This window comes from Taudactylus pleione, unplaced genomic scaffold, assembly GCF_031769625.1.
Source record: "Taudactylus pleione unplaced genomic scaffold, aTauple2 ptg000043l, whole genome shotgun sequence".
Classification (NCBI taxonomy): domain Eukaryota; kingdom Metazoa; phylum Chordata; class Amphibia; order Anura; family Myobatrachidae; genus Taudactylus; species Taudactylus pleione.
Genome location: NW_028284445.1, coordinates 9,028,072 through 9,055,871, shown reverse-complemented (window position 1 = coordinate 9,055,871; position 27,800 = coordinate 9,028,072). Strand labels below are relative to the sequence as shown.

General features: G+C 45.1%; 1 protein-coding gene across 1 annotated transcript in view; it reads left to right on the top strand.

Moving 5' to 3' along the window:
* Positions 1-1,523: 1,523 nt before the first annotated feature.
* BRCA2 (BRCA2 DNA repair associated) overlaps positions 1,524-27,800 on the top strand; it is a 79,392-nt gene continuing 53,115 nt past the window's right edge. Inside the window, exons 1-9 of the mRNA XM_088460239.1 lie at positions 1,524-1,617; positions 6,221-6,472; positions 14,243-14,342; positions 15,715-15,797; positions 15,895-15,935; positions 17,398-17,503; positions 20,655-20,710; positions 21,378-21,483; positions 25,929-26,822. Of these exons, the coding sequence (XP_088316365.1) occupies positions 1,551-1,617; positions 6,221-6,472; positions 14,243-14,342; positions 15,715-15,797; positions 15,895-15,935; positions 17,398-17,503; positions 20,655-20,710; positions 21,378-21,483; positions 25,929-26,822 (1,705 nt within the window). The 5' untranslated portion in view covers positions 1,524-1,550. The remainder of the gene's footprint in view (positions 1,618-6,220; positions 6,473-14,242; positions 14,343-15,714; positions 15,798-15,894; positions 15,936-17,397; positions 17,504-20,654; positions 20,711-21,377; positions 21,484-25,928; positions 26,823-27,800) is intronic.

The window sequence follows — 27,800 nt, the reverse complement described above, 5'->3', positions numbered from 1 at the left end:
TTAATGGGGGCTTACTACTGGGGGCATTACAGGGGCTTACTACAGGGGGCATTACTGGGAGCACTACAGGGGTCCTTACTACTGGGGCTCGGCAAATGGGGACCACTACTGGAGGTACTGCATAGGAGGACCATTACTGGAGGACACTACATAGGCGGCACTGCATAGGGGGACCTCTACAGAGTGCACTGCACAGGGGGACCACTACTGGGGGAACTGCATAGGGTGGCGGCAGCTGGGGCTGGCATAGGTGCTGAGGGGGTGGTACATTTTAATTTGGGGGTGGCACCAACATTTATCTTGCCTCCGGGCACCTAGGATGAAGTTACGCCACTGTGGATATGTGTAAGGTAAAGTGGGTGTCCTTATGGTTGTGCTGCGACAGCATAGCAATCGCAATGGATTAGCATATTGTCGCAGTTAGACTGTGAGTGTAATTGCTATTGCAATCGCAATTACTGAATTAGGCTCACTGCTCGGTGTAGGTGTCTGGCATACAATGGGCACCTTTAGCACAGGTTCTGTGTGCCCCCAGCGGGCTGTGTGCTGAGAAACTATAATTCCCCCCCTGTCTGATTTATTACTGACACCGCCAGAGTCAGTCTGAGACTAAACACACCACAGACTGCGTGCTCCAAGCAGCAACTTTTGGGACGGGTCCGAGATCGAGTCCCGACTACAACTGAACTCCCACACACTCCCCCCCAGCCGGGCACAGCGCGCGGTGCATTTTGGGAGTTGTAGGAAAAATATCCCTAAGACTAAAGTCTCGCAGCGCATTAGCCAATTATATTTCTCGTCTCATACACAAGGTGCTGCTAAGATCAGCGTGCCTATTAGCTGTGTAGGGCTGTATTCGTATGCAGCCGCGGGAAGTTGGAGCTGTCTGTGCAGTTAGTGATGTATCTCTGCGGCGCTGCCGGCTCTGTGCTGTGTACTGTAACGCTGCGCTCCTGGCCCTGTGCTGTGTACTGTAACGCTGCGCTCCTGGCCCTGTGCTGTGTACTGTAACGCTGCGCTCCTGGCCCTGTGCTGTGTACTGTAACGCTGCGCTGCCGGCTCTGTGCTGTGTACTGTAACGCTGCGCTCCTGGCCCTGTGCTGTGTACTGTAACGCTGCGCTCCTGGCCCTGTGCTGTGTACTGTAACGCTGCGCTGCCGGCCCTGTGCTGTGTACTGTAACGCTGCGCTGCCGGCCCTGTGCTGTGGACTGTAACGCTGCGCTGCCGGCCCTGTGCTGTGGACTGTAACGCTGCGCTCCTGGCTCTGTGCTGTGGACTGTAACGCTGCGCTGCCGGCCCTGTGCTGTGGACTGTAACGCTGCGCTCCTGGCTCTGTGCTGTGGACTGTAACGCTGCGCTCCTGGCTCTGTGCTGTGGACTGTAACGCTGCGCTGCCGGCCCTGTGCTGTGGACTGTAACGCTGCGCTCCTGGCTCTGTGCTGTGGACTGTAACGCTGCGCTCCTGGCTCTGTGCTGTGTACTGTAACGCTGCGCTCCTAGCTGTGTACTGTAACGCTGTGCTGCTGGCTCTGCATGTGATGACGGGAACATGGCCTCTGTACAGTGCGGGAGATCAGTCTTCTTCCAGCTCTTCCAGGAGCGCTGCAGTAACTCAGGTACTATATACTATCTATAGCCATGAGCGGTGTATGACCTGTCTATAGTCCCTCATGCATCATATCATACACACACATATAATGGGGCAATGTCAGAAGTTTCCTAGCTGTGGGCTTCAACATCTGTGTGTATGTATCTATGTATCTATTCTATCCAGAGAGCCAAAGGACCGGTACTTGTTTACAATGTGCCCTGGTGCCTTCCCCAATATTTGGGTCAATAGTGCAAACATGACAGGCGGCACTCCGGGTCTTAAAGATGCAAAGATTCTTTCATGGCATGTCACACATATGCTGTACCAGCGCTTCAGAGCGCACACCGCTCTTTCAATATAACATGTCACCGCCTGTCATTGTCTCCCTCTCCCGATACTTGTGTACTCTACGGACTCATTGCAGAGAGAACCCAATGAATGTTTTAAATGAGACTTGTGTACTTTACGTACACAAGTACATAAAGTTGTCCCCACCTAAAGAAGAAAGTTGTCCCCTCGTGGATTCTCTGCTCTCGCCACGCTTCAGACTCGGTGGCTCGCTATGCTCACCACAAGGTTATATTCCCCATCTATTCATACCATATCATTCTCAATAAAAACATCATACATATAACATGTAGCACTTAGAACTCATGCATGCACTGTCCCAAATAAAACAATTATAACCACTCTTTGTTTGTATCAAGTGGAAATATATAGAGCATAAAATGTAACAATACAAAAAATAAATGAAATAAACAGCAGTTCAGTACATAGAAATAAGCTATACTATAAGACTGTATATAATGTATTAGCAGCTTGAACGAGTAATTGTTCTTTAAATCCAGGTGGTTAATCCTAAAAAGGACCACTTAGGTATTAATTAGTATTGTGGATATCCAAGTAATTCTCCTATTACATCCATCCATTCATCCAGTCTCAGCGCCGGAGCGCTGGCCGCCGGAGCTTCGTCAGGTATAGTGGGGCTGTCCCGCTGACCGCCGTATGTCTTTCCAGGTGGGTAATGGGATAGCAGTTCAGGAAAGCTAGGACACCAAGAGCTACAGGAACAACTACGCGTTTCAGTCACTGCTGTGACCTTTTTCAAGTTGAAAAAGACATACGGCGGTCAGCGGCACAGCCCCACTATACCTGACAAAGCGACGGCGGCCAGCGCTCCGGCTCTGAGACTGGATGAATGTGGCGCTGTAATTACAGCTTCTCCCACTTGCCAGCTACTATCAGCGGATGACACATGGTATGGATGGTGAGTCAGGCTGGACCTGATCGATTGTTACCCTGACCTGCTCTAGGGGGACGCCCCTGTTTGCCTCAGTGTTTGGGGCATTTCATTTATTTGGATATACTTTAGCTAGTACCTGGAGGTAATCTAGTGACTTTTTTATCCTCCATATGTAATAGGAGAATTACTTGGATATCCACAATACTAATAAATACCTAAGTGGTCCTTTTTAGGATTAACCACCTGGATTTAAAAAACAATTATTCGTTCAAGCTGCTAATACTTTATATACAGGCTTATAGTATAGCTTATTTCTATGTACTGAACTGCTGTTTATTTCATTTATTTTTAGTATTGTTTATGCTCTATATTTCCACTTGATGCAAACAAAGAGTGGTTATAATTGTTTTATTTGGGACAGTGCATGCATGAGTCCTAAGTGCTACATGTTATATTTATGCTGTTTTTATTGAGAATTATATGGTATTAATAAATATATTTGATTGTACTCGCACTCCAGCGCAGAATTTCTTTTTCTTTGTCCTAATTTGTGATGTTGGCAACACCTCATATTATTTTGCTGCAGGAGTGTATAGGCTAATTATCAGCAGTTGGTCAATCAGGCGCTGAGAAACTGGAATTAATTGATATTCCCCATCCATGCCCACTTGGATGGTAGGGAATGACGCTGGACACTGGGAATGACGCTGGACACTGGCTGATGACGTCAGAGTCCTCTCCGTGAAGGGGATTTAGACATTATCATGATTGATAATAATGAGTGTAGGACACTTGGGTTCTCTCTGCAATGAGTCTGTAAACTCAAGTACCATTATTCCTTATAACAAAGTGCATAATTGCCATCTGTCCCAGGTTTTTAGAGGGTTCAGTTATATTTAGAGCAGGGGTCTTCAAACTTGGCCCTCCAGATGCTGTGGAACTACACATCCCAGCATGCACTGCACCTAGTTTTAGCATGCAGTTATATCAAAAAGGTGGCAGTGCATGCTGGGATGTGTAGTTCCACATCAGCTGGAGGGCCAAGTTTGAAGACCCCTGATTTAGAGTGTTGCAAAATGGCTACATCCAGTGCGGTGATGTTCAGTAACCACAAAATCTGTACCTATAGTAGCCTCAATTTGTGCATTTCAATACACACACCAATGAGGCTGCAATATAAAACGTGCGATGTAGGGTGCCGTTGCCAGCATTCAAATATCATCACATCACCTCTAATTGACCCGACCCCAGAGACGCTAGAAATGTAACCATTTCTTTCTGACTGCCTGCACAGTCGAATATCTCCATTGCTTATAGTTCTTGTAATGACAGACATTACATTTTGGGCATGGCAGAGCTTGCTTGGACCTGTAGTTTACCAGCAGAAAAATACACCCCACACCCACTGCTGCACATTTACGGGAAGAACACTAGTGCCACCAGCATTTCTTTTCGAGCCCAATCCTCATAGGAAATACAGCCTTGCGCTGTCTGGCCTGGAGCTGGTTTGATACTCTGGCGGGTGGGACCTCATGCTGCCGGTTTCTTTGGCTGGCAAAGCTTAGTGCTATTAGCTATTTTTGTCTTCCGATTTTGCTGCTGGTTGGACTTTTATGGTGTGGGAGAGTCTTTTTGGGACGCAGTGTGCGTTTTACATGTAATTTGCACCTGATGCCTGGTACACACTATACGATTTCTCGGACGATATGCCCGATTCCAAAGGATCGGAACGACATATCATCCAAATTGTGTAGGGTGATCGGCTGTTGCGCGCTCCCGTGGGGTCTTCAGCCACATCGTCAAGTCTTCTTTACAAGCTGTTCAACCTAACGACCCCATGCAGCGGGATTCGGCAGGGGCCGACATATCGGGCGGGGACCAGGTCGTCTAATGTGTACTGGCCTGGCCGCCCGATATGTCGATGGGGGGTCGGCAGTCATGATGCTGGTACACATATTGTATAGTGTGTACCCAGCTTTACAGTGAATGAGGCCCAATATTTACATTGAACCACAGCAGCCAATCAACTTGTGTCTAGTGTAAGATAGTCTTAAGCTAGGTACACACCTGAACGATGTAACAAACATTTCAATAGTCGTTTCGATTTCACTTACAATAATATGATCCCAAAGCACACTATGTCTACCGTACACAATATGCAAGACTGCATAATATTTTGTGTCTGGTGATAGTATCCTATTAATTGTTGCTCCTGTGCACTGTGGGGGGAGTTCAATTGTTTTTGGGCGCAATTCAATTGTTGCTCTGTTGAAGGCATGAATACCACAGGTGCCCATTATTTCTGCTCGCCCCTGTCTTTTCGCACATTTTTCTTGTCATGCGCAATATTTTAGACAGGTTTAGCTGCTTTACGCGTCTATTTGGACACAACCAGCACGATAAAGGATTGGACGCCACCAGAGCAACATTTTGACTATCGCTCTGTCTAAAGTGACAGATAGGGCATGCTAAGCCAATTAAATCTTCCCCATGCGTGTTGTGTATACACAATACACAATGTACATTGCATCATCCCATCTGACATGCAGCACATCAGATGGTTGAACACCACGTTCGACTGAACTCAATCGAGCATTTATGGGACACAGTGGAGAGATCCATTTGCATCCAAGATCCTGCAACTTCAAATATCAGGGAGCTGTGAGAAGCTATGCAGACGGCATGGGGCAGCATCTCTCCAGAGGTCTCGCGTCCACTTGTGGAATCGATGTCACGTTGAGGTGCTGCACTTCGCCGGACTAGAGGGGGTCTTACATGATACTTGGCATCTATCCCATGGCTTTTGGCACTTCATATAGTGTGTACCCAGCTTTAAAGCATTTTCATACACAACTATAAAGTACTGTATGATACAGCTATCTGTCTATTACTGCTATAGTTCAGTGCCTATGACATTATTCATGTTAAGGACTCGGAATATTTTATTTTACCAGATAAACGCGTTTTCATTATGTAGACTGATCTTTACTGTACATGACCTCCTGCATATTAAGCTATATTTAATTTATCTCTCTTGGCTTCGTTCAGTGTTGTTGTTTTTTTCTTTATATCATGAAGACAGACACTTGGATATGACACATAGCTGCTTTGTATGTATGTCTTAATCTAGTGCATAATTTTCAAATGTGTTCTGTCCACGGGTGAAAATAACTGTACCTGGACACCATGATAAAGTGGTACAAATGAAAATACATTGAGAAGCAGAACAAAACTTTGTCCCTCCTCTTAACATATTTAAATATGTTTAATGTAATACATAATTAGTGGTTATATCTTCTTTACAAATAATTACGCATCATATCTAGAGCTTTTTTTGTATATTTTACTGTTTTCACATTTTATTTGTGGACCCTTTTTTTTGCAGATTTAGGTCCAATAAGTGTGAACTGGTTTGAAGAACTTACAGCAGACGCTGTGCAGCCTCAGCCCAGGCTAGGTGACCATGGAGAGATGAGAGAGGATGCACAATCTGATCACTGTTTCAAGACCCCAAAACAGAAGCAGCCTAATTACAGTCAGTTAGACTCTACACCAACTATTTTCAAAGAGCAGCAATTACGCTCCCCTCTGTTCCTTTCACCAACAAGAGATCACTATAGAAATCATGTTGTGTCAGGTAAGGCTTGGGTTTTTTTTTGAGTGAAAATGAAGGGCCATAGGAACATGTGGGGGAGGAGTATGACTGTAGGGGTAATCCTTTCCTGGGAAAGCCAAACTTTGCAAGAGTATGGCAATTCCAAGCCTTCTGAAACCCTGGCCTTGGCTTTAGAGGACTTCTGTTCAGTGCTGAGTGTGGTTTCTGGTTTCTGCTGGGCCAATATTATTCAAGGCATGAGCCACTTTTCTGTTCATTAGTCCTGGGAAGACACGACCACTGTCTGGTTGAGGTCTTACCTGCTAGTAAGTGCCTGCCAAAAGCAGGGTTACACGTGAGCATAACCACTGCCTAGTAGAGTGTTCTGTGTGGAGTGGTAATAGTGCTACAAGAAAGGAGCAAATTGATTTCTGTACCAAGGTCACTGGTAAAGCCACAGGTTTATGTGTGGGAAATGTGTATGGCTGTTCTGACGCCACTTTAAATATGTACAATATAAATTTCTTACTTTGATGACGGACAACCTGCTATCTGAATAAACAGTTGTTTATTTACAATGTATCTGTCTGAGCACGTGTTCCTATGCACAATAGCCGTCCCATATATTTTATTGGTGTACTTGGTTGCTATATGGGATTACACTTTATGCTTTTGTTTGTTTTAATAAATAAATAAAATACCTATTTCTGGTTATTGAGGACATCTGTAGATTCATTCTGAATGTTCAGATAAGCCATATTTAATTTCTATTTGGTACAGGTCCACCTGACATTTATATACATTTATGGACTATAGGTCTTTTATGTATTTCAGAAAGTTTGGTGTGATTTCTAATAAGCTTCCGTCCCTTATATATGGATTGACCTATGCACTTTAAATATTTTTTCTACATCAGGGTCCATAGGGTATCCACAGGATACCTTGGGGTATAGGTGATGACGTCAGGCATCGGGCACCATAGAGTTAAGTTTTCAGCCTCCCAGGATGCACTAGGGTCCCCCTCCTATACCCCGCCCTGAGCCAAGGCATCTCAGTTTCGTTTGGTGCCCGGCCGGAGTCGGATGCACCTGCTAGAGGGGGGCTTAGAAGAGCCCCTGAAGTTTTCTTCATTGCAGCTGTGGCTGCACATCTGGAAGTACAGCATGGACAGTCAATACTGACGCCCATGCTGTCTTCCCTACACCCCCGCCGGTACCAGAACGCCTGTACTGATCCGGGGATGCTGGTAAGCATCTGGGGTCACAGCTAGCGGTGACCCCAGATGTTTTGGACCATGGCCGGATTCAAGGGGGCAGCAGGTAAGCAGCGGGATCCCGCGGTGGGTCTCTGCTGATACATGGTCCGGAGTCCCCAGGCAGGGGGCTCCCTGGGGACCGGCTGCAGCGTGGAGCCAGGTACTAACCTGCGCTTCCACTACCCCCCTGGGACAGCGGACCGCAGCTGAGCGGTAGTGCTGCGGCGTCCCAGGGGTTAATTGCATGCCAGGGGAGTGCGCCTTCCCTGTACACAGCCGGCGCCTCCCCCGCTGCACACGGCCCTCTCTGCACCTGCCGATTGGCCATGTGGCAGCGCTCCTCCCCCAGGCCGGCCTCCTCTCTGCTCCTCGGTGGCCATCTTTCTAGAAGCATGGTGAACGCTGCTGGAAGCTGTTGATCGGTGGCATCGCGATCTGGGTCCCCCGGCATACCTCTCCTCCGTTGAAACAGGTCTGTGTATGCAGCGCTGTGTCCTGCCAGGCTCTGTGTCTGCGTAGTTGAGGAACAGCGCTGATAGTGCAGAGATTAATTTCTTTGCATCGTATGTGACTTCTGCTAGCGTCTGCTGCCTGTACTTTCACTTTCTACTGTCAGCCATTTCACTGTCCCTGCTCTTCTTCTGCTAAAGCCCTTGCGGTGCGGTGATTGCAGGGTGGTTCTCCCACTATACTAACGAGTATTAGTGAGAGGGGTCACATACTTGCCATCATGTCTGTGAGTAAATTTCCTCTCCAGCTTCTGTGTACTACGTGCAAAGTACCAATAGCGGAGGGGGAGGGTAACGCGGAGGGGCTATGTCGGCAGTGTTACTTATTGGCGCGGCCAATTACTATCACGGCTCCGGTACAGGAACCACCCTGGGCTTGTTTCGCCAAAGCGCTTACAACCCTAGTGGGCCAGTTAGCTCCGCCACCTGCGTTTTCACAGATGGGATTGTCCCAGCAGTCAGTGGTGTCGTCGAACATGCAGGGTTTCCCGAGACAACTGATGGTATCCCACAGTCTCCCTATTTCCCCTCCCCAGGTGTCTCAGGAACCTGCGTGGATTAATTCACTGACAAGTTCTGTACAGCATTTGTCGGACGTGTTACAAGGGAAGTCTGTGTTGCGGCCACATAAGCGGGCGGTGGCGTCTCTGTCAGCTCCTTATGAGGCTGACGACGTGACGACCGATGATGGGGAGATTCTGGATCTATCTGACCAAGAACCTCTCCGTACTAAAGAGTCAGACGCTAAGTCCAAGGTTTATATTCCTGGCCTTATTCAGGCAGTCCGCACAGCTTTAGTTATTGAGGATGACGATCCTCCGGTGTCCAAGTCCAAATATGCCTTTTTTAAGGATATTAAGGGTGACGCCACAGTGTTTCCTCTTTCGGGTCAGTTAGTAGACCATTTAGAGGAGGCGTGGAAACACCCTGGTAAACGGTATCAGCCTCAAAGATGCTTAGCGGTGGCTTACCAGTTTGCGGACAATTATTTTTCTAAGTGGGAATCCCCTCCACAGGTGGATTCTGATGTGACACGCCTAGTCCGAAGTGCCACATTGCCCATGCCCTACATGTCCTCCTTGAAGGATGCTACGGACCGTAAGGTGGAGATCTGCCTAAAGTCCATTTATTCCCTCGTGGGGGGGGCATCCAGACCGGCTATGGCCGTATGTTGGGTAGCCAGAGCTATGGAGCGCTGGGCTGATAGTTTGGAGGCGTCTTTGGATTCCGACTGTTCAGCTGAACAGGCCGAGTTGGTAGGCAATCTCAGGGATTCGGCCACTTACATCAATGAAGCGGCCTTGGATATCAGTACCCTCACATCTCGGATTTCTTCGGCAGCGGATTCTGCTCGTCGCACTTTATGGTTGTGATCCTGGAAGGCGGACGCTGATTCCAAAAAGGGCTTGGAAGCTTTACCCTTTAATGGAGAAGTCCTATTTGGTCCGGATCTGGACAAAATTGTGGCCACGCTGGCGGCAGCCAAGTCTGCATGTCTCCCGTCTGCTGCGGTCCCTTCCAGTTCGGTTACGTCGTCCTTTCGGCCTTACAGGGCCCAGGGTAGGCCTAAAGCACAGTCTTTTCCCCGACAGGCTGGCCCCAAGAAACCGGCCAAGCCCAGGAAACAGGCCTGGAGTACCAGACGTCCGGCCCCTAAGTCTGATGACAAACCTGCGGCCTGACGGTCCGGGCCTCCCTTTGGGGGACCCCAAAGTGGGAGGCCGCCTGCTGCAGTTCACTCAGTGTTGGTCGGTAACCACGACAGACAATTGGGTTCACGAGGTGGTTTCTCACGGGTATGCCCTCTCCTTTCGGCCCAGGCCCCCATCCCGAGTCTTCCCTTAGACCAGAACAAAGCCAGGGAACTGCGGAAAGTTTTGCACACTATGCTCCAGGCTGGAGTTATAGTGCCTGTTCCATTCTCCCAGAGGGGCCAGGTTTCTATTCAAATCTATTTTTGGTGCAGAAACCCAATGGGTCATACCGTCCGATTCTCAACCTCAAAGCCCTCAACAAGTCCTTGCAGGTGCCGCGGTTTCGGATGGAGACCCTACGGTCCATCATTCTGGCGCTGGAACCTGGGGATTACATGGTGTCATTGGACATACAGGACGCTTACCTGCATGTCCCTATTCTTTTACGCCATCAACAGTTCCTAAGGTTTGCAATCCACAACGATCACTTTCAGTTCCGGGCGTTACCCTTTGGCCTGGCGACAGCACCGCGAGTGTTCACCAAGGTTATGGCGGCTTTCCTGCGGCTGCATGGAGTCCGCATGTTGCCGTACCTGGACGACCTTTTGTTGGTAGCAGGATCTCCAGAGCTCCTTCTACGCCACTTGGATCTGACGATTGCGGTACTGCAACGGCACGTCTGGTTAATAAACTGGCAAAAGTCCACCCTGATCCCGTCTCAAAGGATTCTGCACCTCGGAGCCTTATTGGACTCCAGACAGCAGATGATCTTTGTGACGGGGGAAAAGATCTCTGCCTTACAGTTGAGGGTGCGCAGTTGTCTGCAGAGTCGCCGTGTGTCCCTGCACTCGGCGATGAGGTTACTGGGCTCCATGGTGTCAGTATTCGACATGGTGGAATATGCCCAGTTTCACTCCAGACCTCTGCAGCAATTGATCCTGTCCAAATGGAATGGACTGCCTCAGAGTCTAAAGTCACAGACGATGGTGCTCACTCTGGAGGTTCGCCTGTCCCTAGCCTGGTGGTTGCAGACGACCCATCTCAAGGGTCGTCCATTTTGGGTGGCGAACTGGGTCCTGTTGACAATGGACGCCAGCCTTCGGGGCTGGGGAGCGGTCACGGATCCACACTTGTTCCAGGGCAGATGGACTCAGGCGGAAAAGGAGCTTCCAATAAACATCTTGGAACTCTGCGCGGTTTTCAATGCTCTCCAGCAGGCACATCGGGTTCTCCAAGGTCACCCCGTGCAGGTCCAGTCGGACAACGCCACCACCGTGGCCTACATAAATCGGCAAAGAGGAATCCTAAGTCCCGCATCCTGGTCTGGGCAGAGCGCAATCTCCCGGCCATATCAGCCGTATTCATCCCGGGAGTCCTCAACTGGGAGGCGGACTTTCTCAGTCGCCAGGACATTCATCCGGGGGAGTGGTCTCTGCACCAGGACGTCTTTCAACTTCTGGTGGACAGGTGGGGTCTTCCAGAGATCGACCTCATGGTGTCACGGCACAACAACAAGTTGCCGGTGTACGGTCTCGAACAAGAGACGAAAAGGCGTCTCTGGTGGATGCTCTGTCCGTCCAGTGGACGTTCCGGTTTGCTTATCTCTTTCCTCCGTTCTCCCTTCTTCCACGGGTAATCCGGAAATTCAAACAGGAAGGAGGGACGCTCCTGTTGATAGCTCCCGTGTGGCCTAGGCGGCACTGGTTCTCAGACCTTCAGGGTCTGTCCGTGGACATTCCTCTGCGGTTGCCACTGCGACCGAACCTACTGTCACAGGGTCCTTGTCTTCACCCGGACCTGACTCGGCTGTCTTTGACGGCGTGGCTGTTGAGACGGCCATGTTAAGGTCCAGGGGTTTTTCCAGCTCTGTAGTACGAACTATGCTAAGAGCTCGGAAACCATCTTCTGCAAGGATATACCATCGTGTGTGGCATACAAATATAAATGGCTGACAGCTAAAACAATTTTCCTTCTGGCCATCGCTTCAGCCAGACGTGTTTCTGACTTAGGGGCTCTCTCCTGTAGACCCCCTTTCCTGATTTTTCATGGGAACAGGGCAGTGCTGCGCACTCGTCCTGAATTTCTTCCCAAAGTTGTTTCACGTTTCCATATCAACAAGGAAATCGTTGTGCCGGCTTTTAACTCAGTGGGTGAGGCCACTTTGGACGTTGTGCAGGCCTTAAAGATTTATGTTGACCGCACTTCTTCGTTTAGGAAGTCGGATGCCTTGTTTGTCCTCTATGGCTTCCGTAAAAAGGGTTGGCCTGCAAACTTTGGCAGGTTGGATTCGTATGGCAATTTCAGAAGCTTATCTTCATGAAGGCCTTCCGGTTCCATCCTCTGTGAGGGCTCATTCCACTATGGGTCCTTCGTGGGCAGCTCGACGTGGTGCCTCTGCAGTCCAGATCTGCAAGGCTGCCACGTGGTCCTCTGTCCATACCATTGTGAGGTATTATGCGTTTGACACGTTTGCGTCTCAGGATGCTTCCTTCGGGCGGCGGATTCTCCTTTCAGCACAGGAGCATCCCCACCCTTGAAGGATACTCCTTTGAGACATCCCCAAGGTATCCTATGGATACCCTATGGACCCTGATGTAGAAAATATGAGATATGGTTAGAACTTACCTTTGTTATCTCTATTTCTACGAAGTCCATAGGGTTCCACAGGACTCCCGCCCTGTCGCACCTGTGCTGCAGATGGGCTTTACTCTGGTCACCGGTTTTTCCGTCTCCCTCTGGTGAGAATGTGATTCTTGTGTGTGTCCAGATCTTTCTTCTCTCTCTTCCTCCTCCTCCTCCTCCGGCCTATGGCTTGGTACGTAACTGAGATGCCTTAGCTCGGGGGCGGGGTATAGGAGGAATGGGACCCTAGTGCATCCTGGGAGGCTGAAAACTTAACTCTATGGTGCCCGATGCCTGACGTCATCACCTATACCCCAAGGTATCCTGTGGAACCCTATGGACTACGTCGAAATTAGAGATAACAAAGGTAAGTTCTTACCATATCTCATATTATTTTGGGAATTGGGCACGTGTGTTTATTGTAATTATTATATGATGTATGTTTTATATTTGTTGTATACACAGAGAGCGCTTAATTGTTGTTCTTTTGAAAAAAAAAATCTCTCTCTCTCTCTCTCTCTCTCTCTCTCTCTCTCTCTCTCGTGTTGCTGATCTGGAGACTTTTTAACAGCAGTGTAAAGGCGCATTCTCATATCCACTACACAATAAATTGAACGATATTGTTATTGTTCATCGTCCACGATATCGTGCAGTGGATATGCCATCAACGACCAGCGATGCGCCCTCCCGCTGGTCGTTGACTTCATCTTTCATCACCCATACTTGCAGGGCAACCTGACGATATTGTCAGGTTCTGCAAGTACAGGGATGAGAGTGGGTGACGTTCCTGAACGATATATATCGTTCAGTGTGGGTGCCAATGTCATTAATGACCTTGAGCACATCACTGCCGGGGAACACTTGAGATGATATCGCTCATGGAGCATATATTCTAGTGGATACCCGCCTTTAGGCTGTACAAATCTGTAACATAAATTTATAATATGTTGAATTCTTTTGCACTTGGCAAAATTGAGCCAGTGTTTTGCGTTTCTGCTGGTTAAAATTGGTATTTCTGTAGTGGCTTCCTTATGCAGACAGTGATAACCTTCTCACTTCCTAATCTGCAGTCAGAGATACAGGGGCTTGTCCACATTTTGACATGTCCTTCAGCAGAATGCCATAATGCACTGTGAACATAAGGCTTTTTCCAGTCCCCTTCAGTAGAGCTGTAGAGGATAGAATGGAGTCCTCCTGCCCTTGGAGCTGCAGTGCAGGATGTCTCTCATCTGGGTGTGGATCACTAGGTCTACTAATAAAAAGGTAGACAATACAAGTTAGACAGGCAATAGGTCGATAGGGTCTGTAGGTCCACTAATAAGAAGGTGACAGGGACAGAAAGTCGACACATGGTTTTTGTTTTCTAGCCATAATCTTCACCCTAACCCTTAACCTCCCCCTGGTGCCTAACTCTAACCCTCCCTCCTGGTGCCTAAACGTCGGGGGCAGGTGTCTAACCCTAACCGTCGGAGTAAGTGTCTAGCTCTAAAAAATGTGTCGACCTTCTGTCCCTGATGACCTATTGCCTGTCTAACTTGTATTGTCTACCTAAACATTGTCTACCTTTTTACTGTAGACCTAATGACCGGATCCCCTCTCACCTCTAGGTAAGTGTAGGGCTGGAGGTATGGAGCCACTCTTAGCACATCTTACATGGGAGCAGCTCAGAAGGAGGAGGGACAGAATCACAAAGTAGATTCCCTTTAAAATCTATAAATATTTTATTTTCCAGAAAACATGAAGAATAAGCCAGAAAGGAGTTCTGCTGACACCACAGGGCAACTTCTCCATAAGGAAGTCTTTGGCTCCTCAAGTAGATGTTTTCATGACAGGTAACAGTGTCTGTATGGCACTTCTTCTGGGACTAGGGCCATAATTGTCTCGCATATAAGATGCACATTAATAGGCTTCATACCTAATAACTGTCAGCATGTAAACCACAGTATATTATACTGTTCCGTCCCCCCCACCCCCCCAGCACTTTCCATTATGCTTTGTCCCCTTGCTGCTGTCTGCACAAGCTTTTGACCTCAGAATAACCTCCATCAGTGGATCCAATACTTTCTAGAATCACGGCATCCTTGTATTTCAGCATTTTTTCCACGGCATGCATAGGCTAAAAGTTTCTTATTGAGGAATTCAGCAAAAATTATTAAATTAAGTAAATTGTGTTTCCTTGTCATCCTTAGGTTTACTCATATGGTGGTGGACAGGGTTGCACTTATTTTTGTCAACCTATTTTATGACTGACAGCCACCAGCACTAGTTTTGCCTATCACATGGTTCATAAATAATTTGATTAGGTCCCAGACCACTAACCCGCGGCACTCAGTTTGGGAACAACTGCTCTAACTCCTATATCCTGTTATGCATTTACTTGTCACGGCCTGGTAATTAGTACTCCCATATACAGTGGGGATGTAGTATGGAAGCAGTTGGAAGCCAACGGTCTAAATGCCTACCGCCGGCTTCCAGACTACTTAATCCCGGCGAGGGTTGAATGACAGCCGTCTAAATCTAGACACCTGTCATTTTACCGACGCCGGGAGACCGGCGCCCGGCATTCCGATCGAAGTGATGCCGGGCGCTGTAGCGGACAGCCGTGGGGGGGGGAGGGTTAGGTTTAGGCACCCCCGGGGAAGGTATGGGTTAGGCACCCTACCGGGGGACTTAAGTTTAGGCAGAGGGGAAGGCGGGGGTTAGGGTTAGGCACAGGAGGGGGAGGTTGAGGAGGGTTGAGTTAGGTTAGTTGATACCTTTAGGACGATCAGGATTTCCTCCTTTGTCGGGCAGCCACTGACGGGAATTGAACCGCCGGCAGTAATACATATTACACCTATACAGTGCAGTAACTCTGTACGAGCCATCCTTTCACCAGGGTTCCGCAGTTCTAGCCTCTGGCACACTGTACCTGCGATGCCTATTCACTGGGACAGGTAGTAATGATTCCTAGCAGGTATATTGCATCGGGTGCTTTCTCTACGTATTGCAAACACTAAAACAGAGGCGGGGATAAGATCCATGATTTAGTCAACATGGAGATCTGTTACTGGGTTTTGTTTAGCCCTAGTCATAAGGAAGAATACATATATTAATAGGAGTACCCTGGTATCAATTAGTGGCCCTTCAACTTGCTCAACAAACTCACCAAACCTGATGTTGCAGACTATTGGTGACAGTGTTTATATTTCCATATGATTTCAGCCCTGTTATGAAAGAAATGTTTAAGACTCCGTTTTGGGATCACAAATACATACACAGGACTCCGAAGTGCGATGGGAAAATCGGTGAGTAATATTCTTTGTTCTGTCTTCACAAATAAAAACAATTAAAACATGTTTTTATTGCCCCCAAAATATGATGACATAATCCTGTGTCTTTCAGAAATCTGTGATAGTTTATTTTGCACACCAAAGTTGATCAGGGTAAGTTTGTTTCCTAACTTCAGTTCTTTGTCAGGTTGTATATAAGCTGGCCAGGGTGGATGCATGTACACATGCTGAATAATTATCTGATGTCACTATTTGAACAGTTTATTATTTGTGGGAGTAGTGGCTGCAGTCATTTGTTTTCATTCTTAGTTATCATTTTTTTTATTATTAACGTTTGTCTATTTTTCACGTATGAGAGTTTTGTAAATAAGTGTTTGTTTAGCTTAATGTCTGAAAGTAACCTTTCTATCATCTACCACTGGAAATAACATTCCCATCTGTCTACTTCAGGCAATTATTTTAGCCAGAAAATGGCGGCAGAAAAGGATTGATGGAACTTGGTTGTCCTTCAACCAAGTTCGATCAATCCTTTCGCCTCTTCATGACTAAAGCTGCCAACACACATAGCGATTTTTTTTTTACCCGATTTGGCCGATTTTAACGAATCCTGAGGACAAATCGTGTAAAAATATGGCCAAATCGTGACTTTCCACTCATGATCACGATATTGTTGCGTGTCCCCGCTCGTCGTACCTCGCATCTTCAGATCTGCCGTGCTGTAGGGCAGATTTTCCAATCTGGGACACAATGCACTGGATGCACGATAGATCTTAAGTCAGATTGGAATTTTTTACTCCAGATCGTGACCACGACTGCCGGGGAGCTGCCTGGGGAGAGTTCAGGGGAAATCGTAAACATTGTGGGATTGAGAACACATCGCTATGTGTGTGGGCACCTTAAGCCAAACTTCAGATGTGTGTGATGCTTTAGACTTACAATAGCAAAATCATGTTTACATGAATCTAGTAGTTCTAACAGACAGAAGCAATCTATTTCAGACCTGCCCTCTGTATATACAATTTCTATTTTCACACCACCATACTGTATATATTATATTAATAATGACACAGAGCGGCGTTTTTCAACCACTGTGCCACGGCACACTAGTGTGCCTCAAGCGGTTGTCAAGTGTGCCGCGGCGGTCAGCTCAGCGCACTTGTACTGTAGTGTGTTTTATTCCTGTGGATGCCAATGTGTGTGTATTTTTTCTTATGTGGGAGCCAATGTGTGTTTTTTCATTGGTCATGCATGCCGCATTGCCGGATGGTGTGCCTTGGCAATTTTTTAAATCTTGTGTAGTGTGCCTCGAGTTAAAAAAGGTTGAAAATCACCGACCGAGGCATTAACTAGTTAAAAAGATAAATGATGAGAACAAACTGAGGTTATGCTGCAATGAAGTTATTGAAGTTATGGAGATCAGTGGACTTAGCAGAAGTTTATTTACAGCCTTTTTAACCACGGAGATTGTCATAAGATTTGATAATGGTGACCTTTGTATTTTAATGTCCTTTTTATAATCTGAGTCTTGTGGCATGAGCAGGTCCAAAACTAATCTGAGAAATGGTTTTTACTGTACAAAAATCATGTGTTTTTTTATTATTTTTTTCTTGTTAAGGACCAAACTCCAAGATGTATTTCAGAGAGTCTTGGTGCAGAAGCAGATTCAGATATGTCCTGGTCAAGTTCTTTAGCTACGCCACCGTCTCCAACCGTGATCATCGGTAAGTAGTATGGATAAATGGTCATCGTGCTTTTTATGGCTATGCAGGTCAAGAGGGATGCTGCTAAAATGTCTGTCTCCAGATGGTGGGTGAAGCTGGCAGGGTTAGACATTCCAGGCTATCGTGTGCTGGGCGAGCACATGCATTTTGAAGTGCACATATATGCAAAAATAAGATTCTGCTTCGAGGTACAAAGTTCAATGGATGGAGATGGCACATATATAGGTGCATTCCTTGGCTAGCCGGGCCTGTTTTGCCCATGTAATAAAAATAATTAAACACACAGAAGTGACTCCTGTAATAAAGAGAAGTCCCAGTGTCCCCGCACTCTCATGGTTAATTTAATATATAAATTAGGCTGGAATGAGCCATTTTTTTTTGTGTTTGGGGGAATCAAATCAGATGTTTTCATTTAATGGAGGAGTAATTCTAAAGTGGCGGCAGCGCTACTATGTACGTTTCCAGCTATCCCCCCTAATAGAATGCATAATATTTTATAGGGGCATTTCACAAAGCAGTGTATAGGTGTGCACCTATGTACGTACTGAAAGATAGGCACATTTTTAGTGTTCGAATTTCTTTGCTTGGTGGTCATACAGTTTTTGGTTGTTATCTTTTGTTTTATGTATATATGTGGATATATGTATTTATTTTATAAATAAAATAGTATCTTGGTGATGTGATCTCTTTAGTGGGATGACTGCTGAATAATAATTGCATAGTATTCTGTTTACATTACTGAAAATAAGGGGCCTGTCTCAGAGATGGATGGAGTTACACAGCTGCACGGAAGCGGCTATGCAAATCCGTCCATCTCGCATGCAAATGCAGAGGGAGGAGTCAGACACCTCCTTGCTGCATATGCGATACCAGCACTGGCACCGACGTCGCAGGCTGGGATCACCATGGTGACTGATGGTCGCTATGGTTGCTCCTTCGGTCATGCTGCAGGAGCTGAAGCAGCAGAAGTAAGTTTCACACATACCCTGTGTCTCTTTAGGACACCATATATTATTTTTGATTATCTCTGGTAGGAGCTTCTGGCCATTTTTTTTTTTTTTTTCGATTTATGCTGAATTATTGTAAAGAATTATCACACCTATGTATATACAGTTTGTATTCTTTGAACTCATTTGATCTGTACATCTAACTTTTAATTATTGACCTGTTCAGTGATGCACTGTGTTTAATGTTGGCATAAGAGGGGTTAATACGCCATCTTGGTGGTTTTTTTCCCTTCAAAAGCATGAGAATCATTTTTATGTGTCTCTCTGATTCTGAATATCCCCACTCAACACAGGATATGTGATTTGTTTTCTAGGAGTTTTTTTGATCTGTACATTTAACCACAATCACTGACTTCAATAGTGATACATTATGTATAACATTGGCATAAGAGGGGTTAATACGCCTTTTTGTTTGGTTTGTTTCCCTTATTATAAGCAAGAAAATCATTTTCATGTGTCTGATTCTGAATATTGCCACTGTTTACAGGTTCAAGCAATGTTCATATGAGTTGCAAATCTGTATCAATGAGAAATGGTGCTGGATTATGTACTTTGTATCAAACACTGAATATTTTGTTTTGAAGCTTGAAAGGCTATTTTTTCAATAAGTTAAGCATGTTGCAGAATCTAAAGTGTAATAAAGCAGCATATAACTCGAACTAGAGAGTGCATAAATTCCTTATAGTGACTCTACTAAGCAAATAATACTGCAGAGAAAATGACCCTTCATTTTCACATGATATTGGATTTTTGACCAATTCTAGGTCTATTGAAATTAAGTTATATCAGCATTTTATTCACACATGTACCTTTTATAATAGATGTATATATTTTCACATGTAGTTGGTGTGAATAAGAATTGAAGCTATCATGGTGCGATATGTATACATTTTTGTATAGCTTGTGTGATTAACCAGAACAACGCATGGTATATTTTTCTGTGATCTGACAATTAAATATCAGTGTGAATCATCACACGATCTGATATGTAGATCATCTAGATTATTTTTAGACTCTCTGGTTTTTATGACCTCATTACGGTACATGATTTAAATAAAAGTAGTTTTTTTTTCTACATATATATATATATATATATATATATATATATATATATATATATTTAATGTATGTGTAATCTTTCAAGTGTGCCCCAAAAAGTGTTTTTCTTTTTTTTTTTTTTTTAATACGGTGCCTAGTAACACAACAAGAGGCCAAGGAATCTGCGTCCGCCGACGTAGACCCTCTCCTCGTCCGTCCCTGGAAAACTGAGGCTACACGCCTCTGTTTTCGGTAACGTCGTCCAGGCATGCCCCCTAAACGCCGCAGCATGCTGCTGCTTGTTGGGGGTCTGCGAGCGCGATCGCAGGACCCATTCTGCACATGCGCAAAACCTTCAACATCGGAGATGAACGTTCATTTTTGGATTTTCTGAATCCAGCCCAGTGCTGGATACGCACTGGGCCAATCCTGACTCTTGGCCTCAGTAACTGACTCTGCGTCTAATATGGCCACACACTTATGTGGCCAAATGAGATTAGATCCAACCATTCGTAGCATGGGTCCAGCTGTGGCCACATAGTGACTGCACACATGTCAATAGCAGCAACTTTCCACCCAGTTTGTTTTTGCTTGGTGTCCGACATTGTGACATATACAGTGGCCAGCTTAAATATTCTGCTTTACATTTAGCTAAGACATTTATAGAGAAGCACAAACATACTCCTATTACTGCCCTCAACTGCCTCCCTTGTCCTCATCCTGCTGACTGTTTATGGGGCAGATTCAATTGCATTGGTAAAGCTCTTGGTTTAACGGCTGAAGCTATTCAATTTTTCTGCATTTTCACCACGTGGCAAGCCCGCAAGTAGCACTTGTTAACCCATAGATTCCGCGTTTAGTGCAGGGATGTATGGGCTTTCCCGCGTGTGAAGCCCCAGAAGATGCAGCTCCTGAGGCTGAGGAAAAATATGCCCTAAGTGCACCCTCTGGGGCTTATCGCTTGGGGATGCAGCTTCTGGTTGAATTGCTTGGGGCAGAGCAATTAGTATTGGGTAAATCTGTGGCTAATTAGCTCTGCCCCTATATGTAGTCTGAAGTATACACCTCCTGAACTAATGCAAGTACTTTGTTTTCTTTCTGTTAAGCCCAGGCTAATTACGAAGCTCCTAGACTGAGGACCTTTGATAAGAAAGATGCAGTGGTGAGTGGTGTGTCTTGCAGCATCTCTGGCTGCCTCTCCTCTTTCCTTCCTGACATATTTCTGGTACTGCGCTACCTCTTATTTCTGATCCGCCCCATGCAGAGACCTTACAAGCACTTTATAGAATGGACAAGTTCCTGCAACAAGAATGGTTTTTATGGATGCGGTGCCTAATATTTACATTGGACAGCTACAAAAGGGAAACGAGTTACTGCTATAATTATTTGGGGGTGTTCAGCAACCAAGAAATGGGTTTTTACATGGCTAAAGGTTCAAATGGTCGACACGTGTTTTTGTTTTGTAATTTTGTCTTTGTAATTTATCCCTAACCCTCCCCCTGATGCCTAAATCTCCCCTTAGTACCTAAACCTATCCCTCGCTTTCAAGTCAAACCCTAATCGTGCCCTCCATCAGGCTAACCCTAAACCTAACCTTAAATATGGTGAAAAATAATGTAAAACTATGTGTTGGAAATTTTTGCACCAGCCATTTTTGTGCCACCCATTTTTACATATCGACCTATTGACTATCTTCTATTGGATACCACCGCAAGAGCACCTTTTTAAAGTTTTTGTTTTAAATTAACTTCCTGTTTTAACATTCTACCTTTTTTAAACCATGTGGTGGTCAGACATTGTACCTCTGTAATCCCAGCTGTTCTTGTTAGATTGTGCAGAGTCTCTTCTCCAAGCTGGATAATGCAGTGCAGACCGTCCCTTTAGCTCCACCAGCGGATACAAAGGTTGACAATGACACACATACAAAGACTGTTGGTGAGTACTTGGGCAGTAGGGAGATAATTGTAATGCTTTAGTTACATTGTTAATATGGGGAGTAAACAAAGGGGTGTGGGCAAGGTTAAAGGTCAGACATTCAACTTTAGATGAAGGATTGAATCCATCCAGACATCATTAGTGCAGAATATATTAATACTGAAGAGAACTGAAAGGACCTGGTCCTCCCGGAAGTTCGCATATCAAAATAGCGACTAGTTTCAGGCATTGGTAGAGGGGTATCAGTGGGAGACACCCTGATCTCATTTTCCGTTTGTGTAATGTTTGAGTGTGTGATAATGAAAGCGATGTGTTTTACCCGATCTGGCAGAGTCCGACACATCGGAACGACAGATCGGGTAAAAAATGGCCAAATCGTGAGTCCCCACTCACAATCACGATGCGACGCGTGCCCCCGCAGGTCGCACATCACATCGTCAGATCTGCTATGCTGTACGGCAGATCTGACAATTTAGGAAACAATGCACGATAAAAAAAAAGTCTGGCTGCAGGAGATCGTATGAAGATTGGACAGCAGATCGTGTGCTGAGCTGCCGGGGAGTGTTTCAAGGGAAATCGGACACATCGTCGGATTGTAAGTATATCGGTATGTGTGTGGGCACCTTAAAGTAGCTAATTTACTTTTTCGAAGGACCTATTAATGACTCTGCTTACAGTTGTGAAAAAAAATTACAGTGCAGGTCAAACATGCTTTGACATATTGAAAGTAATTATTAGCTTTAGTCAAAAATGTACACATTAGTGTAAATGGAAAATGTTTTATTAAATTTTTCTAGCAGAATCAAACAATGCAGAGAAAAGGTACATACAGCATGGCTTATTACTTGGAGAGGGGAGAGGTGTTGGCAGAACAGGTAGAACCTGCTGCATAAACTGACCTATAGAATCCCAATAAAATGTATATGTATTGAATGTGGTGGCTGATATGCTTCCTTTAGAGTCCATATAATAACCGTTGCTTACATGATCATTACATGAATTCGGAGGGAAGTATGCTGGATGATGTCATTTAACACCTTAAATGCAGATCTCCCTCATCCTGGGTAAAAAAAAAAAAAAATAGTCTCCACGTTCTGAGTCATGTGTGCAGGGAAGGGAAGCCTGTTTCTGATCTTATCTCTGGCACCGAGCATGGGGCTGGTGCAAGTGCCGATACTAATGGTGACTGTTTCCACTGCTGATCAGTGGAGAATCCATAACAGAAAAAATTTAGTCTTTTTATTGGAGTGCACAACTAACAGACCTGCGTTTCGCTGTTGCTTTCTCATATGACATCGATGTTAGCTGTACCTAGGGAAACGATGGGCTGTGGGAAAGATGTACTAAGCCGTGGAGAGAGAGAAAGTACCAACCAATCAGCTCCTAATTGCCATTTTTCAAACAAAGTCCCGTATTCAATTAGAAGCGAAAAGCCGTGATCCGTGAAAAAGTATCACCGATTGCAACTTTTCGCCAGGCGGAAACTTATCTCTGTATTCAATTGCAAACCCTTTTTTCGCGTATGAGAAAACGCAATGCAGTGTAATAGTCAAAAAAGATGTGCCTATGAATAGGTGGAGAAAAGAAGTGCAAAATCGCTATTTTGCGGTGCAAAGGTGGGGAAACCACTCAGCACCCTTGAGACAGCCCCCCAAAGGATTACTGCATCAAAAAAACCCTAAAAAAAAAAAAAAAAAGGTGAGGAACACCCCAAAATAGCACTTTCAAAATGGGGGCGAAAAAGTGCAAAGTGGGGGTACAAGCTTAAAAACTAGCGAAATAGACTTTTGGGGGGTCTTCAAGTATGGGTGAGGTGTCTTTTGGATTGCAGGTGTTTGCTTAAGGTGCGTTTTTTATAACTTCACTTTAGCGACTTTTAAATATGCTAGCACCCATTTTCTAGTACCCCAAATTTGACAGAACTTATTTTCGCCAAAAAAAACTGCTTTATGCCATTCTTCACCACTAGTGCAAAGGCGCTAATTAGAGGCAGTTGTACCAACTTAAGTACCCCAAACAGTTTTTAATTAGGGCTAATCGGGCACTACTATATTGATCCCCAATGTTTCTGCTTCTTTTTGGGGGGGTTCAGGCTGATTTCCCCCTTAACTGACGCCACTTTTCGCCTGTTTTGATTCGCGCGTCTCAGTTTTTGCGTCTTTTGGAATTGAATAGGGCGAATCGCGACTATGCACGCGATAGGTTTCCACGGCTAAAATATGTGATGTAGGTGAAAAGTCTGGCAGGTGAAACTTTATCGCGTATGCGAAACTAATTGAATACGGGAACAAAGGTTGAACTAATTAAACTAACAGAGGAGGGGCAGAGAGACAGGAGTGACACAGATGAGGTAGACCGTGAGGAAGGAGCATGGTGGATTGGGTTAGGATGAGACCTGGATGGCTTTGGTGAAGTTGTGGCTTTTGAAAGCACGTTTAAAGATTTGTAGAGAGGTGGAGAGTGTGATAGAGAGTGAGAGTATTCTATAGGTAGGGAGCAGCACGGGCAAAATCATGTAGTAGTGGCAGGACTGAGAAAGGTATTAAATGTGGTTTGAAGAAAAGGGACAAGTCAAGGATAATTCTAAGACTGCGCACTTGGAAGCTAGAGGAGATGGCTGTGCCGTCAATAGATTATGAAATTGTGGGAATTGAGATCATGCAAGAGGGTGATCAGCTCAGTCTTAGATATGTTAGGTTTAAGAAAGAGCTGGGACATCCAGGAAGAGATAGCAGAGAGACGGTTGGAGATACGAGAGAGACAAGAGGTCAGGGGAGGAGAGATATTAGAGTCCAAAGGAGCCGATTAGTTCACCTAAAGAGGATGTATAGAGGAAGAAAAGGAGAGGTCCAGGAAAGATGTGGGAGGAGTCATGAGAGGAGATAGGAGTGGTCAGTGAGGTAGGAGGCCAACCAGGAGAGGGCAGTATCACATAGACCAAGGGAGTGAAGGCTTTGCATGAGGAGAAGGTGGTCCACTGTGTCAAAAGCAGCAGACAGGTAGAGGAGAATGAGCAGAGAGTAGTGGCCCTTGGATTTGGCAGCAAGGAGGTCATTGCTGACTTTTGTGAGGACAGTTTCAGTGGAGTGGAGGGGACAGAAGCCAGACTGGAATGGAAAGACAGACGGTTATAAATCATACGCTTAAGGAGTTTAGAGGTAAAAGGAAGGAGAGTGAGTAGTTGGAGAGAGAGTTAGGATCAAGGGTAATTTTTTTTTTTTTTTTTTTTAAGAATGGGGGAGACGAGGGCATGCTTAAATGCAAAAGGGGCAGTACCAGATGAGTGGAAAATATTGAAGAGGTGGGCAAGATGGGAACAGGCATAATGACAACTTAATTATTGCCGTAAGAGATTCAGGGGGAGAGTGATAAACTACCAACCAATCAGCTCCTAACTGTTATTTTTAAAATACAGCCTGTAGCATGACAGGAGCTGATTGCTTGGTAGTTTGTCACTTTCCAGAGCTTAGCACATCTCCCCCTCAATGTTGGTACATTAACCTGAATATATGCGTCTGTATCACGCTAGCAGCCCAGTTTTTCTGGGTAATTTATGCAACTATATCCATCATGGTGAAACCACAACAGGAATTCTAGCAATGTAGTATTGCTATACTCCTAACCCCAAAGAGGGTGCATCCGTTATGTGTTATAGTACAAGAGAGACTAAAAATAATGGAGTAGTCATTGTATGACTCTTAAGTATAGTCTTTGTAAAACTGCACTTATAACTGGCTTATATAATAGGAGCTGTGGGAAAAGTGGATCATATAGAGCTGTTGAGGCATTATGGTGACAATAGATTGTTGCAGTAACATTTGTTACAATTGCATGAGCTGTAATGAGGGACACTAGTCAATGGGGTGTGATTTTTAAATCTCTTAAAAATATCTCTTTGAATATGAACCTATGGGGTAATTCTATTTAATATTATGTGTGAATCTTTTTGACATTTGATATTTTAAGTTGTCACATTTTAGATAACCCACACAGAGATACATAAACCTCCCTAAACATAAATCTCAGGGCTAATCATTAATAACTGACATATTGCTCTATTTGGGGTATGACATTATCACGACTATAATATAACTGTAAGGCATTGTGACAAGGCTTAGCTTCATTTTATCTTTCATTCCTTTTTTTTCTTTCATGTTAATGACTTAAAATATAACACCATACATTGTGTCAAACTTAAGGGGTTAACTTTAACCCCTAAGGGTTAATGTTAAACCGGAGGGAGATACTGACAGTAGCTAGAAAAGCAGACCACAATGTATGATGATGCATTGCTAAAGAAAAAAAAAAAAAAAAAATGAACTGCCATGCTGTAGTGAAAAATAATGCAATGTCCGAGACTAGCTGTATACAGGTGAAGTTTATTGGGCTAGGCCATGCTCATCATTAGTAACCTATCGCGTGTTCTCCTCTTTATCCTGTTATAGGTGACTCGGCAGCACCTGATGATAAAACTGATAACTGTGAAACAATATCTACTGATTCCCCAAAGGCACAACAAGAGAACGCTGTTCTGAATGCAGTCCAAAATAAAGATGGTTGCCAAGGAGTTGGAACTATGATTGATGGGATGGAGGACGTCTTGTCCATCTTTTTCAGTGAAAAGCCATCAGGACGGCGGAAAGTAAATATTGATCGGCGCATTAAGAGAAGAAATAGAGCAGAAAGTCGTGCACTCCAAAGCAATGCTCTAGTGCTAGGAAACATTGAGGAGCAAAATGTATTACTATCATTGGAGAATCAGGAATACAGCAAGTGCAGGCAAGGCAATGACCAGGAAACCTCTACTAGAGATTTATCTTCATCATATGACTGGTCTCCGCTTAACCTACCTGACTTTAACACTACACAGGTGGAGAACTTACCTATTGAAATGGTGGGTTATGGCTGTGCAAACAATCCAACGTGCAGAAATTCACATACACAAAGGCACGGCTGCACATCCGGAGCACCCGGCACTGGAACGGTCATGTCTGACCTATGTGGCCAGGAAAGGTGCGTCTCAAACACTTTTCAAAACACGCAGCATGTAAAAGGTCCTGACATAGACCCTGCTTGCAGAGATACAAGTGACGTTCTACATTCAGACAGGCTTGTTTCAGGTGATCGGTCATCCTCCAGTGCAGCAAACAATGACAATCTTTGGAAACGTAATGGTACAGCCAACAAAGCTAAAACTGTGCTTTCTACACGGAAAAGACAAACAAAGTTTTTATACAGCTTAAACAGTGAAATAAGTGGTCACGATGGTGAATGTGTAAGAGACATGGATGGGACCTCATACCATGAAATACCTGATGCCCAAATCAGAGGAAGCCAAAGTATGTATCATTCATTCATATAGCCCATGGCATGAAAGAGAACATGGTGATATAACGTTTGTATCTTTTAGAAGAGGAGTAGAAGGTAATAGCACCATCTCCCAGGTACAAGGGTTCATCCTCTGAAGCTGCGTGTGCTATTTTCTCATAGCTGAGGAACTAATTTCTCCTAAAAGCTTGGGGGGGTGTATAAAAGATCGACAGTAAAAAGGTCAACAATGAATATGTTGGCACCAAATGGTCGACATGCACTATCTGTATATCCTCTCCTGCACATCAGTGTGTGTATCCTATTATCACTTTGGCTAGGCTGGATAAAACCGCTGTCAGCATCAACATTTTGCAAAAATAATGGGTGAAGTTTACAGTTTCAACACGTATACTGTATATGGCTCATAGCATGATCCTGTTGCATCAGTTGGAATTTATAAAGATATGAAATGATAGCAATTTCTAAGACTATATAGGGACTATTATTTGATACTGAACAAGGACAACCTTAAGTTACAGAGAGAATTTCATATTCTCTCGGGGCTTTCTTTCAAAGATCATGATTGTAATGTCTTATTGCTTTTTTTCATTCATAGTTTGCATATTAAAATAACTAAGATGTAATGAGACACATACTAAATTTTAACTCAAAATGTTCTGTCTCTTACATACAACCAGAGTTGTTGCACTTTGCATGTTTACTGTAGTGTTCAGAACCCTTTGCTGGGTACACTGCCAGGTCTGTGCAGGGAAATGGAGCATATGTGGTCACTAGGGATATATATGAAGCCCCACAGGGCACCCTTGTGCTGCTTTCCTTCGTGTGTTCGCCTTTACTGACTGGCTACGTACAGAGGGCCTGATTCTAACCCGGTCACAAGCGCTGAGCGCTCGCAACCAGGTCGATGGTGGCCCAGAGCGCATGCGCACGAAGGAGCCGGCTCCGTCATGCGCATGCGCGAGACCCGGATAGCGACGGGCAAGCCG